We start from the raw sequence: 18,026 nt of genomic DNA on the forward strand, positions 1-18,026 counted from the left end.
GCCTAATCTTTTCTGATTCATTCCTGCCTACTGTTCAAGGGTTTGCACACGCAGGCTTTCTTTATTCCTCTTTGGTTATTTTTGGCCGTGTGGTGAGAACATCCTGAGAAGAATGAAAAGGCCGCCTCTTTTGGATAAAGGTTGACAATTTACAGTAAACACAATGCAGGGCTTTACTGATTCTGGGTAGAGGATGCTGCATTTGATGTTGCCAACAAATGTAGCAAAAAATTTAATTTTTTTTTTTCCCTGAGAAAGCAAAGTTTTTTTTTTTTTTTTTTTTTTTTAGAAGAAAAAGTCTGAAAACTTTCTTAAAGGTTGAATGTGTTCTGCCGAGAAAGTTCCACTCGGCGGATAAGGACCCCCTCTACTGCGCAGAAGGATCCGGCGGAAATAGCCAAAGGGGAATAGGTCCAAATCAGCTGTACACGGCGCCTGTAAGAGGGCCACTCGCGGGCTCGCTTCGCTCGCCACGCTTCGGGCACGGGCTCGCTGCGCTCGGCTCTTTTAGATTCCCCCTCTAGGTCCACTTGGATGGTAGGGAAGGAACCTGGACCCAGAGCGCAGGCGCCGTGTACAGCTGATTGTGGATTTTGATCTTCGGCTATCTCCGGCGGCTGTTACTAGTTGGTACTGCGCAGGCGCTGCGCCTGCGCAGTACAGGGGGGGAACTTATCCACCGAAGGAACTTATTCGGCAAGACACCGGGTCACATACTGTATGATTGCTTCCCTAATGAATGCTACAGCATACGTTTTATAAGGCAAACGATACTGCTGTTTAACCACTTCAGCCCCGGAAGATTTTATCCCCTTCCTGACCAGAGCACTTTTTGTGATTCGGCACTGCGTCGCTTTAACTGACAATTGCGCGGTCGTGCGACGTTGCACCCAAATAAAATTTATGTCCTTTTTTCCCACAAATAGAGCTTTCTTTTGGTGGTATTTGATCACCTCTGCGGTTTTTATTTTTTGCACTGTAAACCAAAAAAGCACGACAATTTGGGGGGGAAAAAAAAAAACGCAATATTTTTTACTTTTTTCTATAATAAACATCCCCCCAAAAATATATTAAAAAAAGCACTTTTTTTTCCCTCAGTTTAGGCCGATATGTATTCTTCTACATATTTTTAGTAAAAAAAAATCGCAATAAGCGTTTGGTTTGTGCAAAAGTTATAGCGTCTACAAAATAGGGGATAGTTTTATGGCATTTTAATTTTTTTTTTTTTCTAGTAATGGCGGCGATCGGCGACTTATCAGGACTGCGACATTATGGCGGACACATCGGACACTTTTGACACATTTTTGGGACCATTGGCATTTATACAGCGATCAGTGCTTTAAAAAATGCACTGATTACTGTAAAAATGTCACTGGTGGGGAAAGGGTTAACACTAGAGGGCGATCAAGGGGTTAACTGTAGGGGGAGGGGACTGACTAGAGGACGTGACGGATCATGGTTCCTAGCTAATAGAAACTCACGATCCGTCACGCCTCACAGAACAAGAATTTGTGTTTACACACACAGACACGTCACTGTTCTGCCTCTCTTGGCCGGCGGTCATCGCGACCGTTGGCCACGAGTATTGGCACCCCCGCTGTGCAGTGGGCACATGCGTGCCTGCTATCCTGAGAGCCAACGTATAGCTGCGGCGGCTCACGGGATCGTGCCGACCTGCTGCAGTAAAATGACGGCGGCTGGTCGGCAAGCGGTTAAGCATCTATCTTTTCAGCGGTTTTTAAAAAAAATTTCTGTATGTATTTGCGCACAAACCTATTCTCGCGTTCACAATATCTTAATAGACATTTGTGCGCAAATGAGGCGTAAATTACTGACCAAAAATGCAGATTTTTCTTTTTTTTTTTCTTTTTTTTTTTTTTTTTTTTTTTTTTTCTGAAGTATACACAGCGCTTGTTTACTGTGTGCAAAGGCACATTACAATTAATGGGCTGTATTTTAGCTCAGTAAAAAAATTAAGCTGTACTGCGCTTTTTCAAGCTGAAGTGTGCAAGGGGCCTAACAGATGGGAGTGGGAAATGGGATGGGAGTGTATTAGGCCTCATTCACACTGGCATACTTAAACGCACAGCTGCCTTTTTTGCCCGCATAGGGATGTACAGGCGTTCGTGCGTCCCTGTGCAAGGCGGTCCTAGTCTTGTGAATTGGGATGCAGTGGCTGCTGGACACACCAGTGCAGGTAAACGTGGCCCTTGCACGGACACATGCTTAAAGTGGTTATAAAGGCTCAATGTTTTTTACTTTCACGCATTCTATGCATGATGGTAAAAAAACCTTCTTTGTCCAGCAGTCCCCCCTAATACTTACCTGAGCCTCTCTCGATCCAGTATGAAAGCCTCAGCTCTCCGGGGACTCTCCCTCCTCATTGGCTGAGACAGCAGGAGGAGCCCAATTGCCTTTTAAAGCGGGGTTCCACCCAAATTTTGAACAATATCTGTATGTATTCTCTTCCTTGCCTAGATGCTGACATGCCGTTTAAAAAAAAATTTAAATCGCAGTAATTACCTTTTTATTTTTCTATTCTTCTTTGCACTTCCTGGTTCTCCTCCTGTGGGAGTAGGCGTGTTTCTAGCCTCTCCCAGACTCCTGGGAGCTAGTCTCAGGCTTCCCAGGATGCCACTGAGCATGTGCGGGAACGAGCGGTGAATGCTGGGAGCACAGCATTCACCACATCCAGGAAATAAATGCTTGTGGGCTTCAAATGCCCACAATGAAGATGGAAACCGGCTGCAGTGAATAATATAAGTTATTCTTTCTGACAAAATCTGACACAGGCGGACATATTACACACAATATGTGAGTATGTAATGCTGAGAAGAAAAGTTTGTGAATGAACTCAAAAAAAAAAAAAAAAGATAGATAGGTGGACCCCCGCTTTAATATCGCTTTGTACATCCCCGTAAAGGAAGCAGGGAAGTATTGGCACTCAGAACAATAGAGCAGGCCTGAGAAGTGAGGGGAGTTGTGACACAGATTTCTGGTGTGGATTTGGCCATTGAGAGTAATGGTGAGATAAGATGCACATAGAAGATTGGTGTCCATTCCCAATAACCATACTGCATGCAGTACACTACAGGTATAGACATAACAAACCACCTATACATAACCGTGTGATTCTTGTATAACTGCAAGGTATGCTCACATTTTTCAATATCTGAACAGGTGTCCCCCTTAAAATAGAATTTGGTCAAAAATAAATTGTAAGATTAAAAAATCCTTTTGTTGCAATACTTGCCTTTATTCCTGAGCTGTCTCACACATATTTTTCCCACCACTAGATGTTGTCAGTCTTTCAGGTTGAATGACAATCGGCTTTGTTCAATCTGTGACTGGACAGTGAAAGGGGAAGCAGTGCAGTGTTGCGTTCATCTCTGTCCCTCTGCTTACTCCACAAATCTGCATTCATCTTGTCAGCATGAACTGATAAACTTATGTTACTTCTTCCTCTCCCATTGAGCTCTGCTGTACTCAGAACTGCAAGAGGCTGATACCAAGTGAAACTCTGATATGTTCACGGCTTTCACTAACACACAACCTATATATTTTTCTGCCCTTGTTCAGCTTGGTAAAGAATGTATACAAGCGCTTTCTTGGACAGTATTTGGCTTTGTTACATTTGGGGCCTTGTACACCCATACAAATCCCATAATTCAGGGGTCAAATCACTAACGATTATCGTATGTGATATTTGTGTATTTCTTTATTTTTTTTGGGGGGGGGGGGTGGAGATTTAAATATTGCATGCAATAATAACTCAATTCACCGTTATCGGCTCTCCTTTCCTCACGCGCGGTCAGCATGAGGAGAGGAATGCCGATAACCAGCGTTTCCTATTTACACTGTGATCAGCTGTGATTGGACGCCGCTGGTCACATGGTTAAGAGCCTACATCATAGGCTCTTTACTGTGAATGGTGTATCTGAGGCACACACCACACCACACCACGGATTGCCACGGGCGCTCACGAGCAGCCCGTTCTGAAGGACCTCATATGACATCCAGTCAGAACAGAAAAGCCACCGTCTGGCTGTCATTCTGCTACAGGCCGGGCAGGAAGTGGTTAGCGCACCTCGGGAAGCCAGTTTACATGAATGGGCTGCACTACGCATGGCAAACACCCCAAATTAGCTCCAGAACCTTTTTGGTTGCAGCGTGTCGAGTTTTTTTTCAGTGCACGTTTGTAGCGCATTCTGTCGCGCAACAAATGTGCGGTAAAACGTGCGTCTGCTACCCACACTTTGGGTGCCGTTAACCATTAATGAAACCACAAGCATTACTGGCGATTACAGCGCATTTTGGGAAATGTGCGGCAAAACACTTTATTTTTTGTCTTGTTGAGGGTTTAGAAAACTTGTAGGTGTGTAATGCATCCTTTGCCCTGGTTCACACTGATATTATTTCAAATGTTAATTGGTTCGCACGGAATCGCATGACACTGAAAATAACATTGCTTCCTATGGAGCCTGTTCACATCTATGCAGCACAGCTGAGATCTGATTTTGGGAAAGGGTCTTGAGCTCCTTTTGGTGGTATTCTGTGGCCCATAGACTTCAATGGAAACACTTTCAAATTGCTTATCCGTGGTATTGTCATATATGATTCCAGCAGGTTTTCTTCCTCATTCTTTCCCCACGTTTATATTAATATAAATGGTTGGCCCTACCAGCGACGTGCACGCGCAAATGTGCTTACGCAAGTCTGAACAGAGCCTGAGGATGTTTTCATAGTTTCACAATATTTGTGAGTGTTTTTATTCATAGAAAAATCTTTCTCTGGTGCAGTGTTTAGCCTTTGGAAAAATTGTGATAAAACAATGGAAAAATAACACTAGACGTAAGTGCTAAATATCACACAACATAAATATTTGAAAACATTTTGTTAACGCCTATTTATTTTTAACTGAATTGACTACTTTTGAGATTAAAATGTTACTAAACCCAAATCGGTCTGTATATGCAGTAAAGCTTGTTAGACTCACTGTGGAACCTAAGGGGTTAATCCTCTGTATTGTGTAAAAAAAAAAATAAAAAAAAAGCTGTTTGATCCTGTATGCACAGACCCTCCTCTTCTTGCATTGCCCCCAAAACATGTCCAGAGAAGCCAGAGTAAATGAGTCAGGCTGCACATGCTCAGTTTGGTGTGTATTGCTAGAGAGCATGTGATCAGCACAGGACTAATCAGCACTGTCTAGACAGAGGGTCAGGGGTCATGCATCCTGATAGGACAGCCAGGGCAGTATAAACTCCTCCTCCTACAAGCTTTACCAGACACTGATAGAAGTCACAAGACTGCTATATATACTGCTGATGAGAAAAGGTATTTAGCAGTTTATATTTACTAAAATACTTGCATTTCCATGTTCTGTGTACTGTGGGAGAGCAGATATAGTGAATGCAGAGTCCTGGGTTTAGGAAGACTTTAATACGGCATGAGTTATTTTATGCCAAACATTCTTGCTGTATTTTTCTTAGTAAATTAACCCCTCAGCAAAAAAAAAAAAAAAAAAAAAAAAAAAAACAGCAAGTACAGCACTTTTTACTAAGAATTTCATTAACATTCAGACCGCTTTCCTGGGGCCTTTTTAAGGTCCAGTTTTGACGTCGAGTATAGAAATCGAAAGGTTTACATGCTTGAAGCTTGTTCTTTACACTTTTTTTTAAGCCCCTTACACATGGGTCGGGTGTACACCAGCCTGTCCGACACAAGCTGGCTGACCGGCTGGCTTCTGTCGAACGGGCATGCTGGAAAACCCGGCATCTGATCAGCGCTGCTGTTCCATCAGATTAGGCGACCCGTCAGAATTGGTAACGGAAGTGACATTGCGTCGTTGCCATCTTGCTACACCCCGCACTCCCCCACAGTAAGGATACACTGAGAAGGGGTCAAGCGGACATCTTGTTACACCCACCGGAGTTTTGCATTTCACAGTTATTTTCTAACAGTAAAGGGAGCTTATATGGTGAAATCCAGTATTTGGAAATCCATTGGATTATTTACATGTTGAATTTTAAAAGCAGCAGCAAACCTGCTGATTTCACTGGTTTGCTAATCTGACAGAAAACCACCGCTTCTTTTATAATTCGACATGTAAATAGTCTCATGGATTTCCAAATACTATATTTCACCATATAAGCTCCGTTTACTGTTAAAAATAACTGTGAAATGCAAAACTCCGGTGGGTGTAACAAGATGTCCGCTTGCCCTCTTCTCGGTGTATCCTTACTGTGGAGGAGTGCGGGGTGTAGCAAGATGGCGGCGACGGAACCTCACTTACCAATTCTGACGGGTCGCCATATCTGACGGAAAACTGACAGTTAATGGCTGCAAGTGCTTACTGGTGTATTCTGGCTGGAGGGGGGGCACAATAGCTCAGTGGGGGGATCGCTATACTAACATTCTATAATTAGTACAACAAGCTCTTTCCAAGCCCCTCTTCTTTTTTTTTCTTTTTTTTTTTCTTTTTGTTTTTGTTTTCATTCAGCCCGCTGAGTTGAATGAGGAAAAAAATGGATGGTGTATACCAGGAATTACACAAGCGGGGCCCCAATATTTTTCTTCATTGGCTACCTTGAGCCTAGGGTTTGTCTACCCCCTTCCTATATGCCATAGAAAAATGCCTGTTGCAGAAGACCCTTTTATTAGCTTTGACCATCACCTTGCCTAAAATGTTTCTAATGTAGCACCATTGTGTTTGTATGTGCCTTTTGGTCCCTACAATTATCCGTTCGTCCTGAAATTGTTACTGGGGTGCCCAATACCAATGCTGCATCTTCTGCCTTTGTGTCTGCCTATGACAAACTAAGCCCCGCCTCCTGTCATATAGGGGAAAAGCAGAACTGCTGTACAAATCAATATTTGCATAGAATTCAGAATACATGTACATAGCTTAGATAGATACAGTGGATAAAAAGTCTACACACCCCTGTTAAAATGTCGGTTTCAGTGATGTAAAAAAATGAGACAAAGATAAATCCTTTCAGAACTTTTTCCACCTTTTTAACGTGACCTATAAACTGTACAACTCAATTGAAAAACAAACTGAAATCTTTTAGGGGAGGAATAAAAAACTAAAATGTGGTTGCATAAGTGTGCACACCCTCTTATAACTGGGGATGTAGCTGTGTTCAGAATTAAGCAATCGCATTCAAACTCATGTTAAATAGGAGTCAGTACATACTTGCCATCATTTAAAGTGCCTGTGATTAACCCCAAATAAAGTTCAGCTGTTCTAGTAGGTCTTTCCTGACATTTTCTTAGTCGCATCCTACAGCAAAAGCCATGGTCCACAGAGAGCTTCCAAAGCATCAGAGGGATCTCATTGTTAAAAGGCATCAGTTAAGAGAAGGGTACAAAAGAATTTCCAAGGCATTAGATATACCATGGAACACAGTGAAGACAGTCATCATCAAGTGGAGAAAATATGGCACAAGAATGACATTACCAAGAACTGGATGTCCCCCCAAAATTGATGAAAAAAACGAGAAGAAAACTGGTCAGGGAGGCTGCCAAGAGGCCTACAGGAGCTGCAGGAATATCTGGCAAGTACTGGCTGTTTGGTACATGTGACAACAATCTCCCATATTCTTCATATGTCTAGGCTATGGGGTAGAGTGGAAGACTGAAGCCTTTTCTTGCCAAGAATAACATCCAAGCGCGGCTAAATTTTGCAAAAACGCGTCTGAAGCCTCCCAAAAGCATGTGGGAAAATGTGTTCTGGTCTGATGAAACCAAGGTTGAACTTTTTGGCCATAATTCCAAAAGATATGTTTAGTGGAAAAACAACACTGCACATCACCAAAAGAACACCATACCCACTGTGAAGCATGGTGGTGGTAGCATCATGATTTGGGGCTGTTTTTCTTCAGCTGGAACAGGGGCCCTAGTCAAGGTAGAGGGAATTGTGAACGGTTCCAAATTAGGGCTGGGAGATTTTCTTGAAAAAATATAAATCTGCGATTCTCTTAAAAAGAACTCTATTCACGATTCGAATCGAGTTTTTTTTTTTTTTTTTTCTTTGGAAACCGCGCTGGTCCTGAGGCGCCACGGGCATGAGCTTTTAGCGAGGCCGCGGCTTCGGCCTAGTCCGTGGTGTCTGGCCTCGCGGACTGGGCCGAAGCCGCGGCCTCACCTAAAAACTCCTTGCCAGCAGCTCTTCAGGCCTGGCGCGGTGTCAGCGCTGGTCCGTAGGCGCTGCAGGCATGAGTTTTTAGACGAGGCCCGCGGCTTCGGCCTAGTCCGCGGCGTCCGGATTAGGCTGCCTCGCCTAAAAACTCATGCCCGCAGCGCCTCGGGACCGGCGCAGTGAAAAAAAAAAAATCGATTTGCTTAAATTTTAAACTCGATTCAAGATTTAAATCGATTTTTTTCCCAGCTCTATTCCAAATACCAGTCAATATTGGCACAAAGCCATCAGGCTTCTGCTAGAAGAGAAACTTCACCTTTCAGCATGACAATGATCCAAAACGTACATCCAAATCAACAAAAGAAATGTCTTCACCAGAAGAAGATTAAAGTTTTGGAATGGCCCATTATTTATTATCATTATTCTTCACTATTTATATAGCACCAACAGTTTATGCAGCGCTTTACAATGTAGAGGGGGGATATGTAGAGGGCCCATCCAGAGCCCAAACCTTAACCCGATTTGAAAATCTGTGGTGTGATCTGAAGAGGGCTGTGCACAGGAGATGCCCTCACAATCTGACAGATTTGGAGTGTTTTTGCAAAGAAGAGTGGGCAAATATTGCCAAGTCAAGATGTGCCATGCTGATAGACTCATTCCCAAAAAGACTGAGTGCTGTAATAAAATCAAAAGATGCTTCAACAAAGTTATTTAAGGGTGTCCACACTTGGGCCCCTTTCACACTACCGTGACTTCGCTGGGATATTGCGGCCACGATTTTGCCGTGATTTCAGGGAATGCCTGTGTGAGGTCTATGGACCTCAACTTACATCAAAGTTGGACCAAAGTGGTACAGGGACTACTTTTGAAGTTGCACAGATATGAACGGTACCCATTGGAAATCATGGGATACGACTTTGCAGTCCCAAGTTGCAGGACAAGTTCCACAAGTTTGAAAAAGGCCTTATGCAACCATGTTATTTTAGTTATTTATTTCTCTCCCCCCCCCCCCCCCCCAAAAAAAAATTCAGCTTTTTTCAATTGCGTTGTACAGTTTATAGATCACATCAAAGGTGGAAAAGGTTCTGAAATGATTTCTTTGTATGTGTGTATATATAGTATATATATATATATATATATATATATATATATATATATATATATATATATATATATATATATATTATTATTATTATTATTATACAAATTTTTTTTTTTTTTTTTACATCACGGAAAACCTGACAATTTTAACAGCGGTGTATGGACTTTCTATAGCCACTGTATCTATATAGACCCAATCGTAGCAAAATTCTGGGAGTTAACATTAACTAGTATGATTATGACTGACCAAAAACCAAGGGCAGACAAAGAAATGTATATAAAAGTTAGTTCTCTGTTGGAGATGCCTGACCTGGCTAGTAATCATCGTATAGCAGATGAATAGCATAGGCGAGGGCAGGGATATGCAATTGGCGGACCTCAAGCTGTTGCAAAACTACAATTCCCATCACGCCTCTGCCTCTGGGTGTCATGCTTGTGGCTGTCAGAGTCTTGCTATGCCTCATGGGACTTGTAGTTCTGCAACAGCTGGAGGTCTGCTAAGTGCATATCCCTGGGCTAGGGGGTGGGGGGGAAGCCTCGTTCGACCCCCTCCTGAGCGCAGGTTGGCTTATCCTTATTCCTAGCTTGGAGGCTGATGAGCTCTCACAGAGTCGTATTGACACCCTGTCATGGATAAGCGAGCAGATACAGGAAGGTGATTCAGTCAGTCAGTGTTGCCAGTAACATGTTCTGAGTGAATAGATTCCAGCATGCAATCTTCCATAATGAGTAAGTCTGGGAAAGACTCTTATCATGTCAGAGGAATTCTTCGGTGTCGGGGTAGTGCTGTATTTACAGCTCTGACTGGAAGACCTTGAATAGCACCAACAGGGAAGCCAAGCAATCCTATCCCTTTCTTCAGTATGATCCACAGTTACCGATGTATTCTCATACTTTGTATACATACCTGCACTTTTTTTTTTTTCCCTTTGTCCCCTCTTTTTGATGTACACTATATTGCCAAAAGTATTGGGACGCCTGCCTTTACACGCACATGAACTTTAATAGTATCCCAGTCTTAAACACACACACACACTATTCTATTTTCTTCAGATTTACCAAAACCATATAATATGAGGTCAAACCTTAAGAGTTTCAATTGGTATACAATCAGGGCAGGCCCCTGCACTACATGGGTTTTAGAAAATCTGTGTGTATGGGGCCTTAGTCGGTACAGTTCAAGATTGAGTTGGCCCATTCATTGCCAGCTATAACAGCTTCAAATCTTCTGGGAAGGCCGTCCACAAGGTTTAGAAGCGTGTCTATGGGAATGTTTGACACTAAACTATAAGCAGATAAAGCACACTTTTTTTTTTTTTTATTGTAAGCAGTCATAATACTGAATCCCCACCAGTCCTGTGTCCCTTCCATGTTATCTGAAATGGCCAAGGTTTCTCTATATCTCTATTGTCTCTTGCCTAGTTGGGACATGGTGTAATACAAAAAATAAATAAGGTGAAATAGCACCCCCCCTTTTTTTCTGGCATGCAGAAAGTGTTCACTGTTCCTTTTAGTGAGGGTAAAATCCCAAGCGGAAGATGAAGTAATTCATATTCTCTCCGATAAATTAAGCTGAATTTTACTCTCTCTGAACAGTTTTCAGGTTACACTTCCGCTCTCACAAGCCGGTTGTTGCCTAATAGAATCCCCTTAAGAGACCTGGCTGGTATTGTTCCATTGTAGTCATTCATACCTTAACTGCTTCAGGACTGCCATATAATAGACTTACTGCTATAGGGCTGCTCTCCTGTGCAGGATCGCGTGTGTGTGTGTGTGTATATACGTGATTCTGCACTTCCGCCTGTAGGGGGCACACCGCTTCTGCTGTGATTTAGAAGCCAATCTGCGGGTGCCGGCCACTCTGTCCTCCAGCACCTGCCGATCGTCGGTAAAACGCACAGACTTGAGATCTGCCTATGTAAACCAGGCAGATCTTCGTACTGACGGGGGAAGGGATAGATTTTGTGTCCCTGCAAAGCAGGAAATAAAGTCCATCACTTCCCCTAGTAAAAGCGCCTAAAACAGTACATAAACACTGGCTAGGCACACAGTTAACCCTTTGAGAGCCAGTGTCATTAGTGCTGTGACATATTTTTAGCACTGATCACTGTGTTAGTGTCAGTGTCCAATTGTCCACCGCAATATTGCAGTCTCGCTAGAAGTTGCTGATCGCTGCCATTACTAGTATTGAGGTGGTTAACTGACAATTGCACAGACATGCAACGCTGTACTCAAATTTTGTATTCTTTTTTTTTTATTTTCCCCACGCAAATGGAGCGCTCTTTTGATGGTATTTGATCACCACTGGGGTGTTTTTGCAAAAAAAAAAAAAAAAAAAATCAACGACAAACTGCAAAATTTTTTGGGGAAAAAAGATATTTTCTACTTTTTGTTATAAAGCCACTTTATGCAAAAATGTGTTCTGCTACATGTCTCCTGGTAAAAAAAAAATCTCAATAAGTGTGTATTGGTTTGTTTGAAACCTAGTGTCTACAAACAATGGTGTGTGTGTATATATACTGGAATTTACACAGCTTTGGACCCTATACTGTAATGGTGGTGATCAGCGACTTCTAGGTGGGACTGTGATAGGGTGGTGGGTGATATGACACTAACAGACACTATCTGGGAGGGTCACTGACTTCACTGGTGACCCTAATACAGTGAACCGTGATCATACTATACACTGTACTAATGACACTGGCTGGAAAGGGGTTAACCTCTAGGGGCAATCAAAGGGTTAAAGGATAAGTTCACCTTTGGGAACATTTTCCACCCAATTTTAGGCTGGAACGTGTAACATGTTCCCAATGCTGCAGCAGTTGCCCGTACTAGTTGTTGCTTTTTGAAAGCTGCGGGGCTCCGCCCACACAGCCACGTCATTCATACATAAAGCCCTGTGTATGAATGAACTACAAATCCCTACATCCTTAGCGGCTGTAGGCTTGTGGTTCTCAATGAACTACCAAGGTGCTCTGGAGCGCTGTGGTAGTTCATTGAGTCTTCCTGTCAAGGAGTGTCGGCTTACCCGTATGGGATGTATGGCTACTCAGTAGAGCTGCACGATTAATTGTTAAGAATCGTTATCGCAATTTTTATTTAATTTTTTTTTTCCCCTTGCGATCTTGAGAACATTTTTCCCGATTTTTTTTTTTTTTTTTTTTTTTTTTTTTTTTTCTATGCGGAGAATTCTCTCTGCTCTGCTGAAGTCTACTCCGTCAAAAGAAATGAAAAAAAAAAAAAAAAAAAAGGGCAGTCTGCCAAGGATCACAACATTCTTTAGCAGTGGAACGTAAGTATAAACATTGTAACGATTTGTCCTTTAGCTCAAAGGAATACACTTTGGTGTGTAAATGAGGGAAGTTTAACCACTTAAAGTGGTTGTAAACCCACATGGGGAAAAAAAAAAGACCTGCAAGACAAAGGCATAATGAGCTAGTATGCATAGCATACTAGCTCATTATGTAATATTCACCTGAGATCGAAGCCCCCGCTGCAGTGCCTGTACACAGCACCGGCCGGCGACATTTCTCCCCGGAGTTACTTCGGGTATCGTGGCTCCGGCGCTGTGTTTGGCCGGAGCCGCGATTACGTCACTCCCATGCATGTGCACGGGAGCCGTCGGTAACGGCACACTCACTGAAGCAAACGGCACGTACGTGCCATTACTTCAGTGCGCATGTGCGGATGATGTCGGCACATGCAGATACAGGGGATATCTCCTAAACCGTGCAGGTTTAGGAGATATCCGGGGTAGCTACAGGTAAGTCTTATTATAGGCTTACCTGTAGCAAAAAGTGGATTGTAAAGGGTTTACAACCACTTTAAACACTAAACCTTTTTCTGACTTCTGTTGGTTTCAAGTTAAAATCTTTCCCTGTCGACATACATGTACAAGATCCGGCAGGGCTCTGCTGCTTGCCTGCAGTATGACTGCTATGGGCGGGCGGCAAGAAGTTAAAAGAATACCTAGTGGTCCTGCCATGAAACTTTTGTTCAGGCACCTCCTGTTATAGGATGACGACTCTGTTCCTGTTTCTCAGTTGTGCCCCTGCATTGATACCCTGGCAGATGAACTTCCAATGGAGACTACAATTGGCCATTTTGGCACACATTGCAGGGGCATGGTTTTTACTGTGGATAATCCTGACCTTTTTAGTAATGCTTTATACCTGAAAAACTTATCTTGAGAAATGTTGTATGTATATGCAGCAAGTGCAGCCAAAATAGCAGTGGGAGATCAGCAACACTGGAAACAAAGGAAACAAAACACGGCCATTGTTTGAGACGCAGCATTTACAAAACCAGTTGTCATGGTTCGGGTTTACATCTACTTGAAAGTTTTTGCCTGGAGGAACAGAATTAAGAACATATTATGGTATATGATTCATTATGTGAGTTCTGATGGTAGGCTGGCACGCCCACACTTGTGCTGCGATACCGATGACTGATTTTAGCTGCATTGTCATGGTTTTGAAATGTGCCGGCTCACCGAAGTGAATGGTTTACATAAAGCTGGTTTATAACTGAGGAATTTCATTTTCAGTGAGGTGGAGACTCCTCACTTAGCTGGCAGTGACCACACCTTGGTTCCCCCCACCTTGTATCTGATGTTGGCCAAAGAACCTAGTCTTGTACCTTGCTTTGTTTGACTAATCAGTGTTTGTTTTTACCCCCCCCCCCCCCCCCTTTAGAGTCAACCTGTACAAGAGGTGGAACCCCCTCCACAGCCTTCCCCAGAGCTAATGCTACCAAACACCTTGAAGCCAGAAGAAGGACTGGAAGTCTGGAAGAACTGGGCACAGACAAAGAACGCAGAGCTAGAGAAAGACTCTCGCAACCGATTAGCACCCATAGGAAGTAGGTGTTTCTTGAAGTCTAGATTACACATCCAGCAATACATAACCAATTCTTAAAGTGATACTAAAGTCTTTTTTTTTTTTTTTTTTTTTTTTTATTACCGTATATACTCGAGTATAAGTCGACCCGAATATAAGCCGAGGCACCTAATTTTACCACAAAAAACTGGGAAAACGTATTGACCCGAGTATAAGCCTAGGGTGAGAAATGCGCAGCTACTGTAAGTGGTAAAGAGGGTCAACAATGCCCATTTGCAGCCTCACTGTGCCCATTTGCAGCCATAGGTCCCTCGAACTTCAAACTTAGTTAAGTGTTCCTAGAAGCCCCCTAGCTGCAGCCAAAATTTGGGGTCTCTGGACCCAAAGGGTCCCGAAATGACATTGCTGCAGATGGACACAGTTGACCGACTTTGGGGCCCCGTATCTCGGGGCCACTTGGTGCTAGGAACCCCAGCTTTGGATATGTTGTAGTTAGAGGTCGACCGATATATCGGCCGGCCGATATATAGGCCGATATTTGGCGTTTTTTACTTAATCGGCATCGGTGGATTGTGCTGATAAAAAAGGCCGATTATAACTTCAGCCATAACTTGCAAATGACTTCTGTAATAGAAGTTAATGCAAGTTTCCTTAAGTTATCTGTGGAGAGGATTCTCTCCTCCTCTGGGCAGCCTGCCAAGTCTGATAAGAAGATACATTGTATCTTTCAGGTTCTTTTTATCAATAGACTGAACTCTGTGTGTAGAAGTTCTCAGTTTAACCATTTAAAGACTAAATCTTTTCTGACACTTGTTGCTTACAAGTAAAAATCCTGTATTTTCTGCTAGAAAATCACTTAGAACCCCCAAACATTATATATATTTTTTTAGCAGAGACCCTAGGGAATAAAATGGTGATTGTTGCAATATTTTATGTCACACGGAATTTGCGCAGCGGTCTTTCAAACGCAATTTAAAAAAAAAAAATACAGTAATGAATTAAAAAAAAAAACCTAAGCAGTAAAGTTAGCCCATTTTTTTTCGTCCAAAAGTTTTGATTGCCTGTTTTTGTGTATTTATTATTTAAGATATTTTTTTTTTTTTTGTTTGTTTTTTTTTTTTGTTTGTTTTTTTTTCTAAATTATACATACAAGTGAACTGATTGAAGGTTTGTTTTGTTTAATGTTTAAATGAAAAAAAATTTCTGTATTACTTAAGGCTGCTTTCACACTGGAGCGGGCATGCGTTGACGGTAAAACGCTGTTAGTTTTAGCGGCGCTTTACCGTCATTTTAGAGGCGCTATTCGGCTGCTAGCGGGGGCGCTTATAACCCAGCTAGCGGCCGAGGAAGGGGTTAAATGCGCCCCTGAAGCGCCGCTGCCAAAACGCTTTGCAGGCGCTTCGGCAGCGGTGCGCATTCATTTCAATGGGCAGGAGTGGTGGAGCAGCGGTATACACCGCTCCAAAGATGCCGTTTGCAGGACTTTTTTTTTACATCCTGCCAGCGCATCGCCTCAGTGTGAAAGCACTCGGGATATCACACTGAGACTGCAGGGGAGCCGTTTTACAGGCGCTATTTTTAGCCCAAAAGCGCCTGAAAAACGCCCCAGTGTGAAAGGGGTCTAACTGTTAGATTTTATGAGATGAAGGGAAAAAAGAAAGGAAAAAAAAAAATCGGCCAAATATATCGGCCCAAAAAAATCGGCATCACATATCGGCCATCGGCCACCGCGATTTCTAAATATCGGCATCGGCCAGAGAAAAACCCATATCGGTCGACCTCTAGTTGTAGTGCTAGTTTCACTGGGTTTGCACACTAAATTTATGGTTCCTACCAAGTGGCCCCAAGATACAGTGCCCCAAAGTCTGTTCAGAAAATGTCATTCTCTGCTGCAGAAAAGTGCTTGACTTGAGTATAAGCCGAGGGGGGCATTTTCAGCACAAAAAAAATGTGCTGAAAAACTCGGCTTATACTCGAGTATATACAGTAGTTAAAAATAAACCTGCTATACTTGCCTGCTCTGTGTACTGGTTTTGCACAGAGCAGACGGGATCCTCCTCTTCTCGGGTCCCTGTTTGGTGCTCCTGGCCCCTCTATCCTGTTAAGTGCCCCCCACAGCAAGCGGCTTGCTCTGGGGGCACCCGAGCCAAGCCACAGCTCCGTGTGTCTATTCAGACATGGAGCCGTGGCCCAGCCCCACCCCCTCTCTCTCATTGGCTGACTGACTTTGACATCAGAGGGAGGCAATGGCGCAGAGCTGCTGTCTCAGCCAATGAGGAGGGGAGTCCCGGGCAGCCGAGACACTCATACAACATCGCTGGATCTAGATGGGGCTCAGGTAAGTATTAGGGGGGGCTGGGAGGGGTTGCTGCACACAGAATGCATTAAGATAAAAAACTTTCTGCCTTTACAATCACTTTAAATATGTTAACATTTTTTTAAAAGGTAAAAAACATTAATTTATTAACTTTGAACACTTGGGCAGGAAACACAGAAGAACACCACCTTTTTGTGTTCACTGTTGTGTTTTAATTTTTAATTAAAAATGAAGGAACCGTATTAACCACTTCTCGACTGCAATACATACACGTGCATCTAAAAAAATTTGAATATCATCAAATTTAATTTTGATTATGGTTTACAGATAGTGAAAACCCAAAATTCAGTATCTCGGAAAATTTAGAATATTACATAAGACCAATAAAAACAAAGTATTTTTAATACAGAAATGTTGGCTTACTGAAAAGTATATCCATGTACAGTATAGTATGCACTCAATACTTGGTCGGGGCTCCTTTTGTATGAATTACTGCATCAATGCGGTGTGGCATGGAGGTGATCAGCCTGTGGCACTGCTGAGGTGTTATGGAAGCCCATGTTGCGGCCTTCAGATCATCTGCATTGTTGGGTCTGGTGTGTCTCATCTTCCTCTTGACAATATCCCACAGATTCTCTATGGCAGTGATGGTGAACCTTGACACCCCAGATGTTTTGGAACTACATTTGCCATGATGCTCATGCACTCTGCAGTGTAGTTGAGCATCATCGGAAATGTACTTTCAAAACATCTGGGGTGCCAAGGTTCACCATAACTGCTCTATGGGGTTTAGGTCAGGCGAGATTGCTGGCCAATCAAATACAGTGATACCATGATCATTAAACCAAAGAGCTGAAACTGTCAATCACAGCATCTGAGCATCCTGGAGCTCCCTCACCTGACACCTTTTTATCTCTTGGCATCAGGAAAACTTGTCAGAAGTGACTCCTGATAGCAGAGGAAGGAGGCGGCAGGCAGAAATCACACTTAGTGCTCTGGATTGAGACAAGTACACACTATAGAGGGGATATGCTTTGTTCATAGTTAATGCCTGAGGTTTACAACCACTTTAAGGGGTCTGTGCGAAGATCCTTAATGTTCACCCACCTGTCCAGAGCTCAGAATTTTAGAGGCTCTCCTAAGTCCCTTACCTGACGGATTCTGAACACGCCCATCAGTCCTGGAGCAAAATCTGGATGGCCTGTAATGGGCATCAGGGCGAAATGCATTTTAATGTCTTGACTTTGACTTTCAATGCAGATGCCTCAAAAAAAGGCACCAACTCTTGGTAGTTGGTCAGCACCATTGTTTGAAGGCGAACCACATTATACTTTTTATAAGCATGGACTCTGAACAAAGGTTGTCCTCTTTAAAACAGTTCATTGAAATCAAATTTCAGCCAAATTTACCCGATTATCTTTGGAAAGACTCGGGAAGATTGAATGCTACTTTCAAGTTTGACATTGTGGCCATATTTGCCACAGTATCGTAAAGTGCTAAAGGATTTGATTCACAAAAGATGGCAAGCAATAGTGCCAAGCTAGTCACCACTTGTCTTTTTTGTCTTTTTGTCTTTTTTCTTTTTTTCTTTTGCTTGATTGTCTGTATTTTTTCCTCTGTGCCTAAATGT

At 42.8% G+C, this 18,026-nt stretch overlaps 1 protein-coding gene across 6 annotated transcripts in view; it reads left to right on the forward strand.

The window, feature by feature from the left end:
• The window catches only part of QRICH1 (glutamine rich 1), a 66,292-nt gene that overhangs the window by 36,575 nt on the left and 11,691 nt on the right, over nucleotides 1-18,026 (forward strand). For all 6 annotated transcript variants that reach the window (XM_073591821.1, XM_073591822.1, XM_073591824.1 and 3 more), the window contains one exon: nucleotides 13,936-14,101. In XM_073591821.1, the coding sequence (XP_073447922.1) occupies nucleotides 13,936-14,101 (166 nt within the window). The remainder of the gene's footprint in view (nucleotides 1-13,935; nucleotides 14,102-18,026) is intronic.

Source organism: Aquarana catesbeiana, linkage group LG07 (assembly GCF_042186555.1).
Source record: "Aquarana catesbeiana isolate 2022-GZ linkage group LG07, ASM4218655v1, whole genome shotgun sequence".
In the NCBI taxonomy this organism is placed as follows: Eukaryota; Metazoa; Chordata; class Amphibia; order Anura; family Ranidae; genus Aquarana; species Aquarana catesbeiana.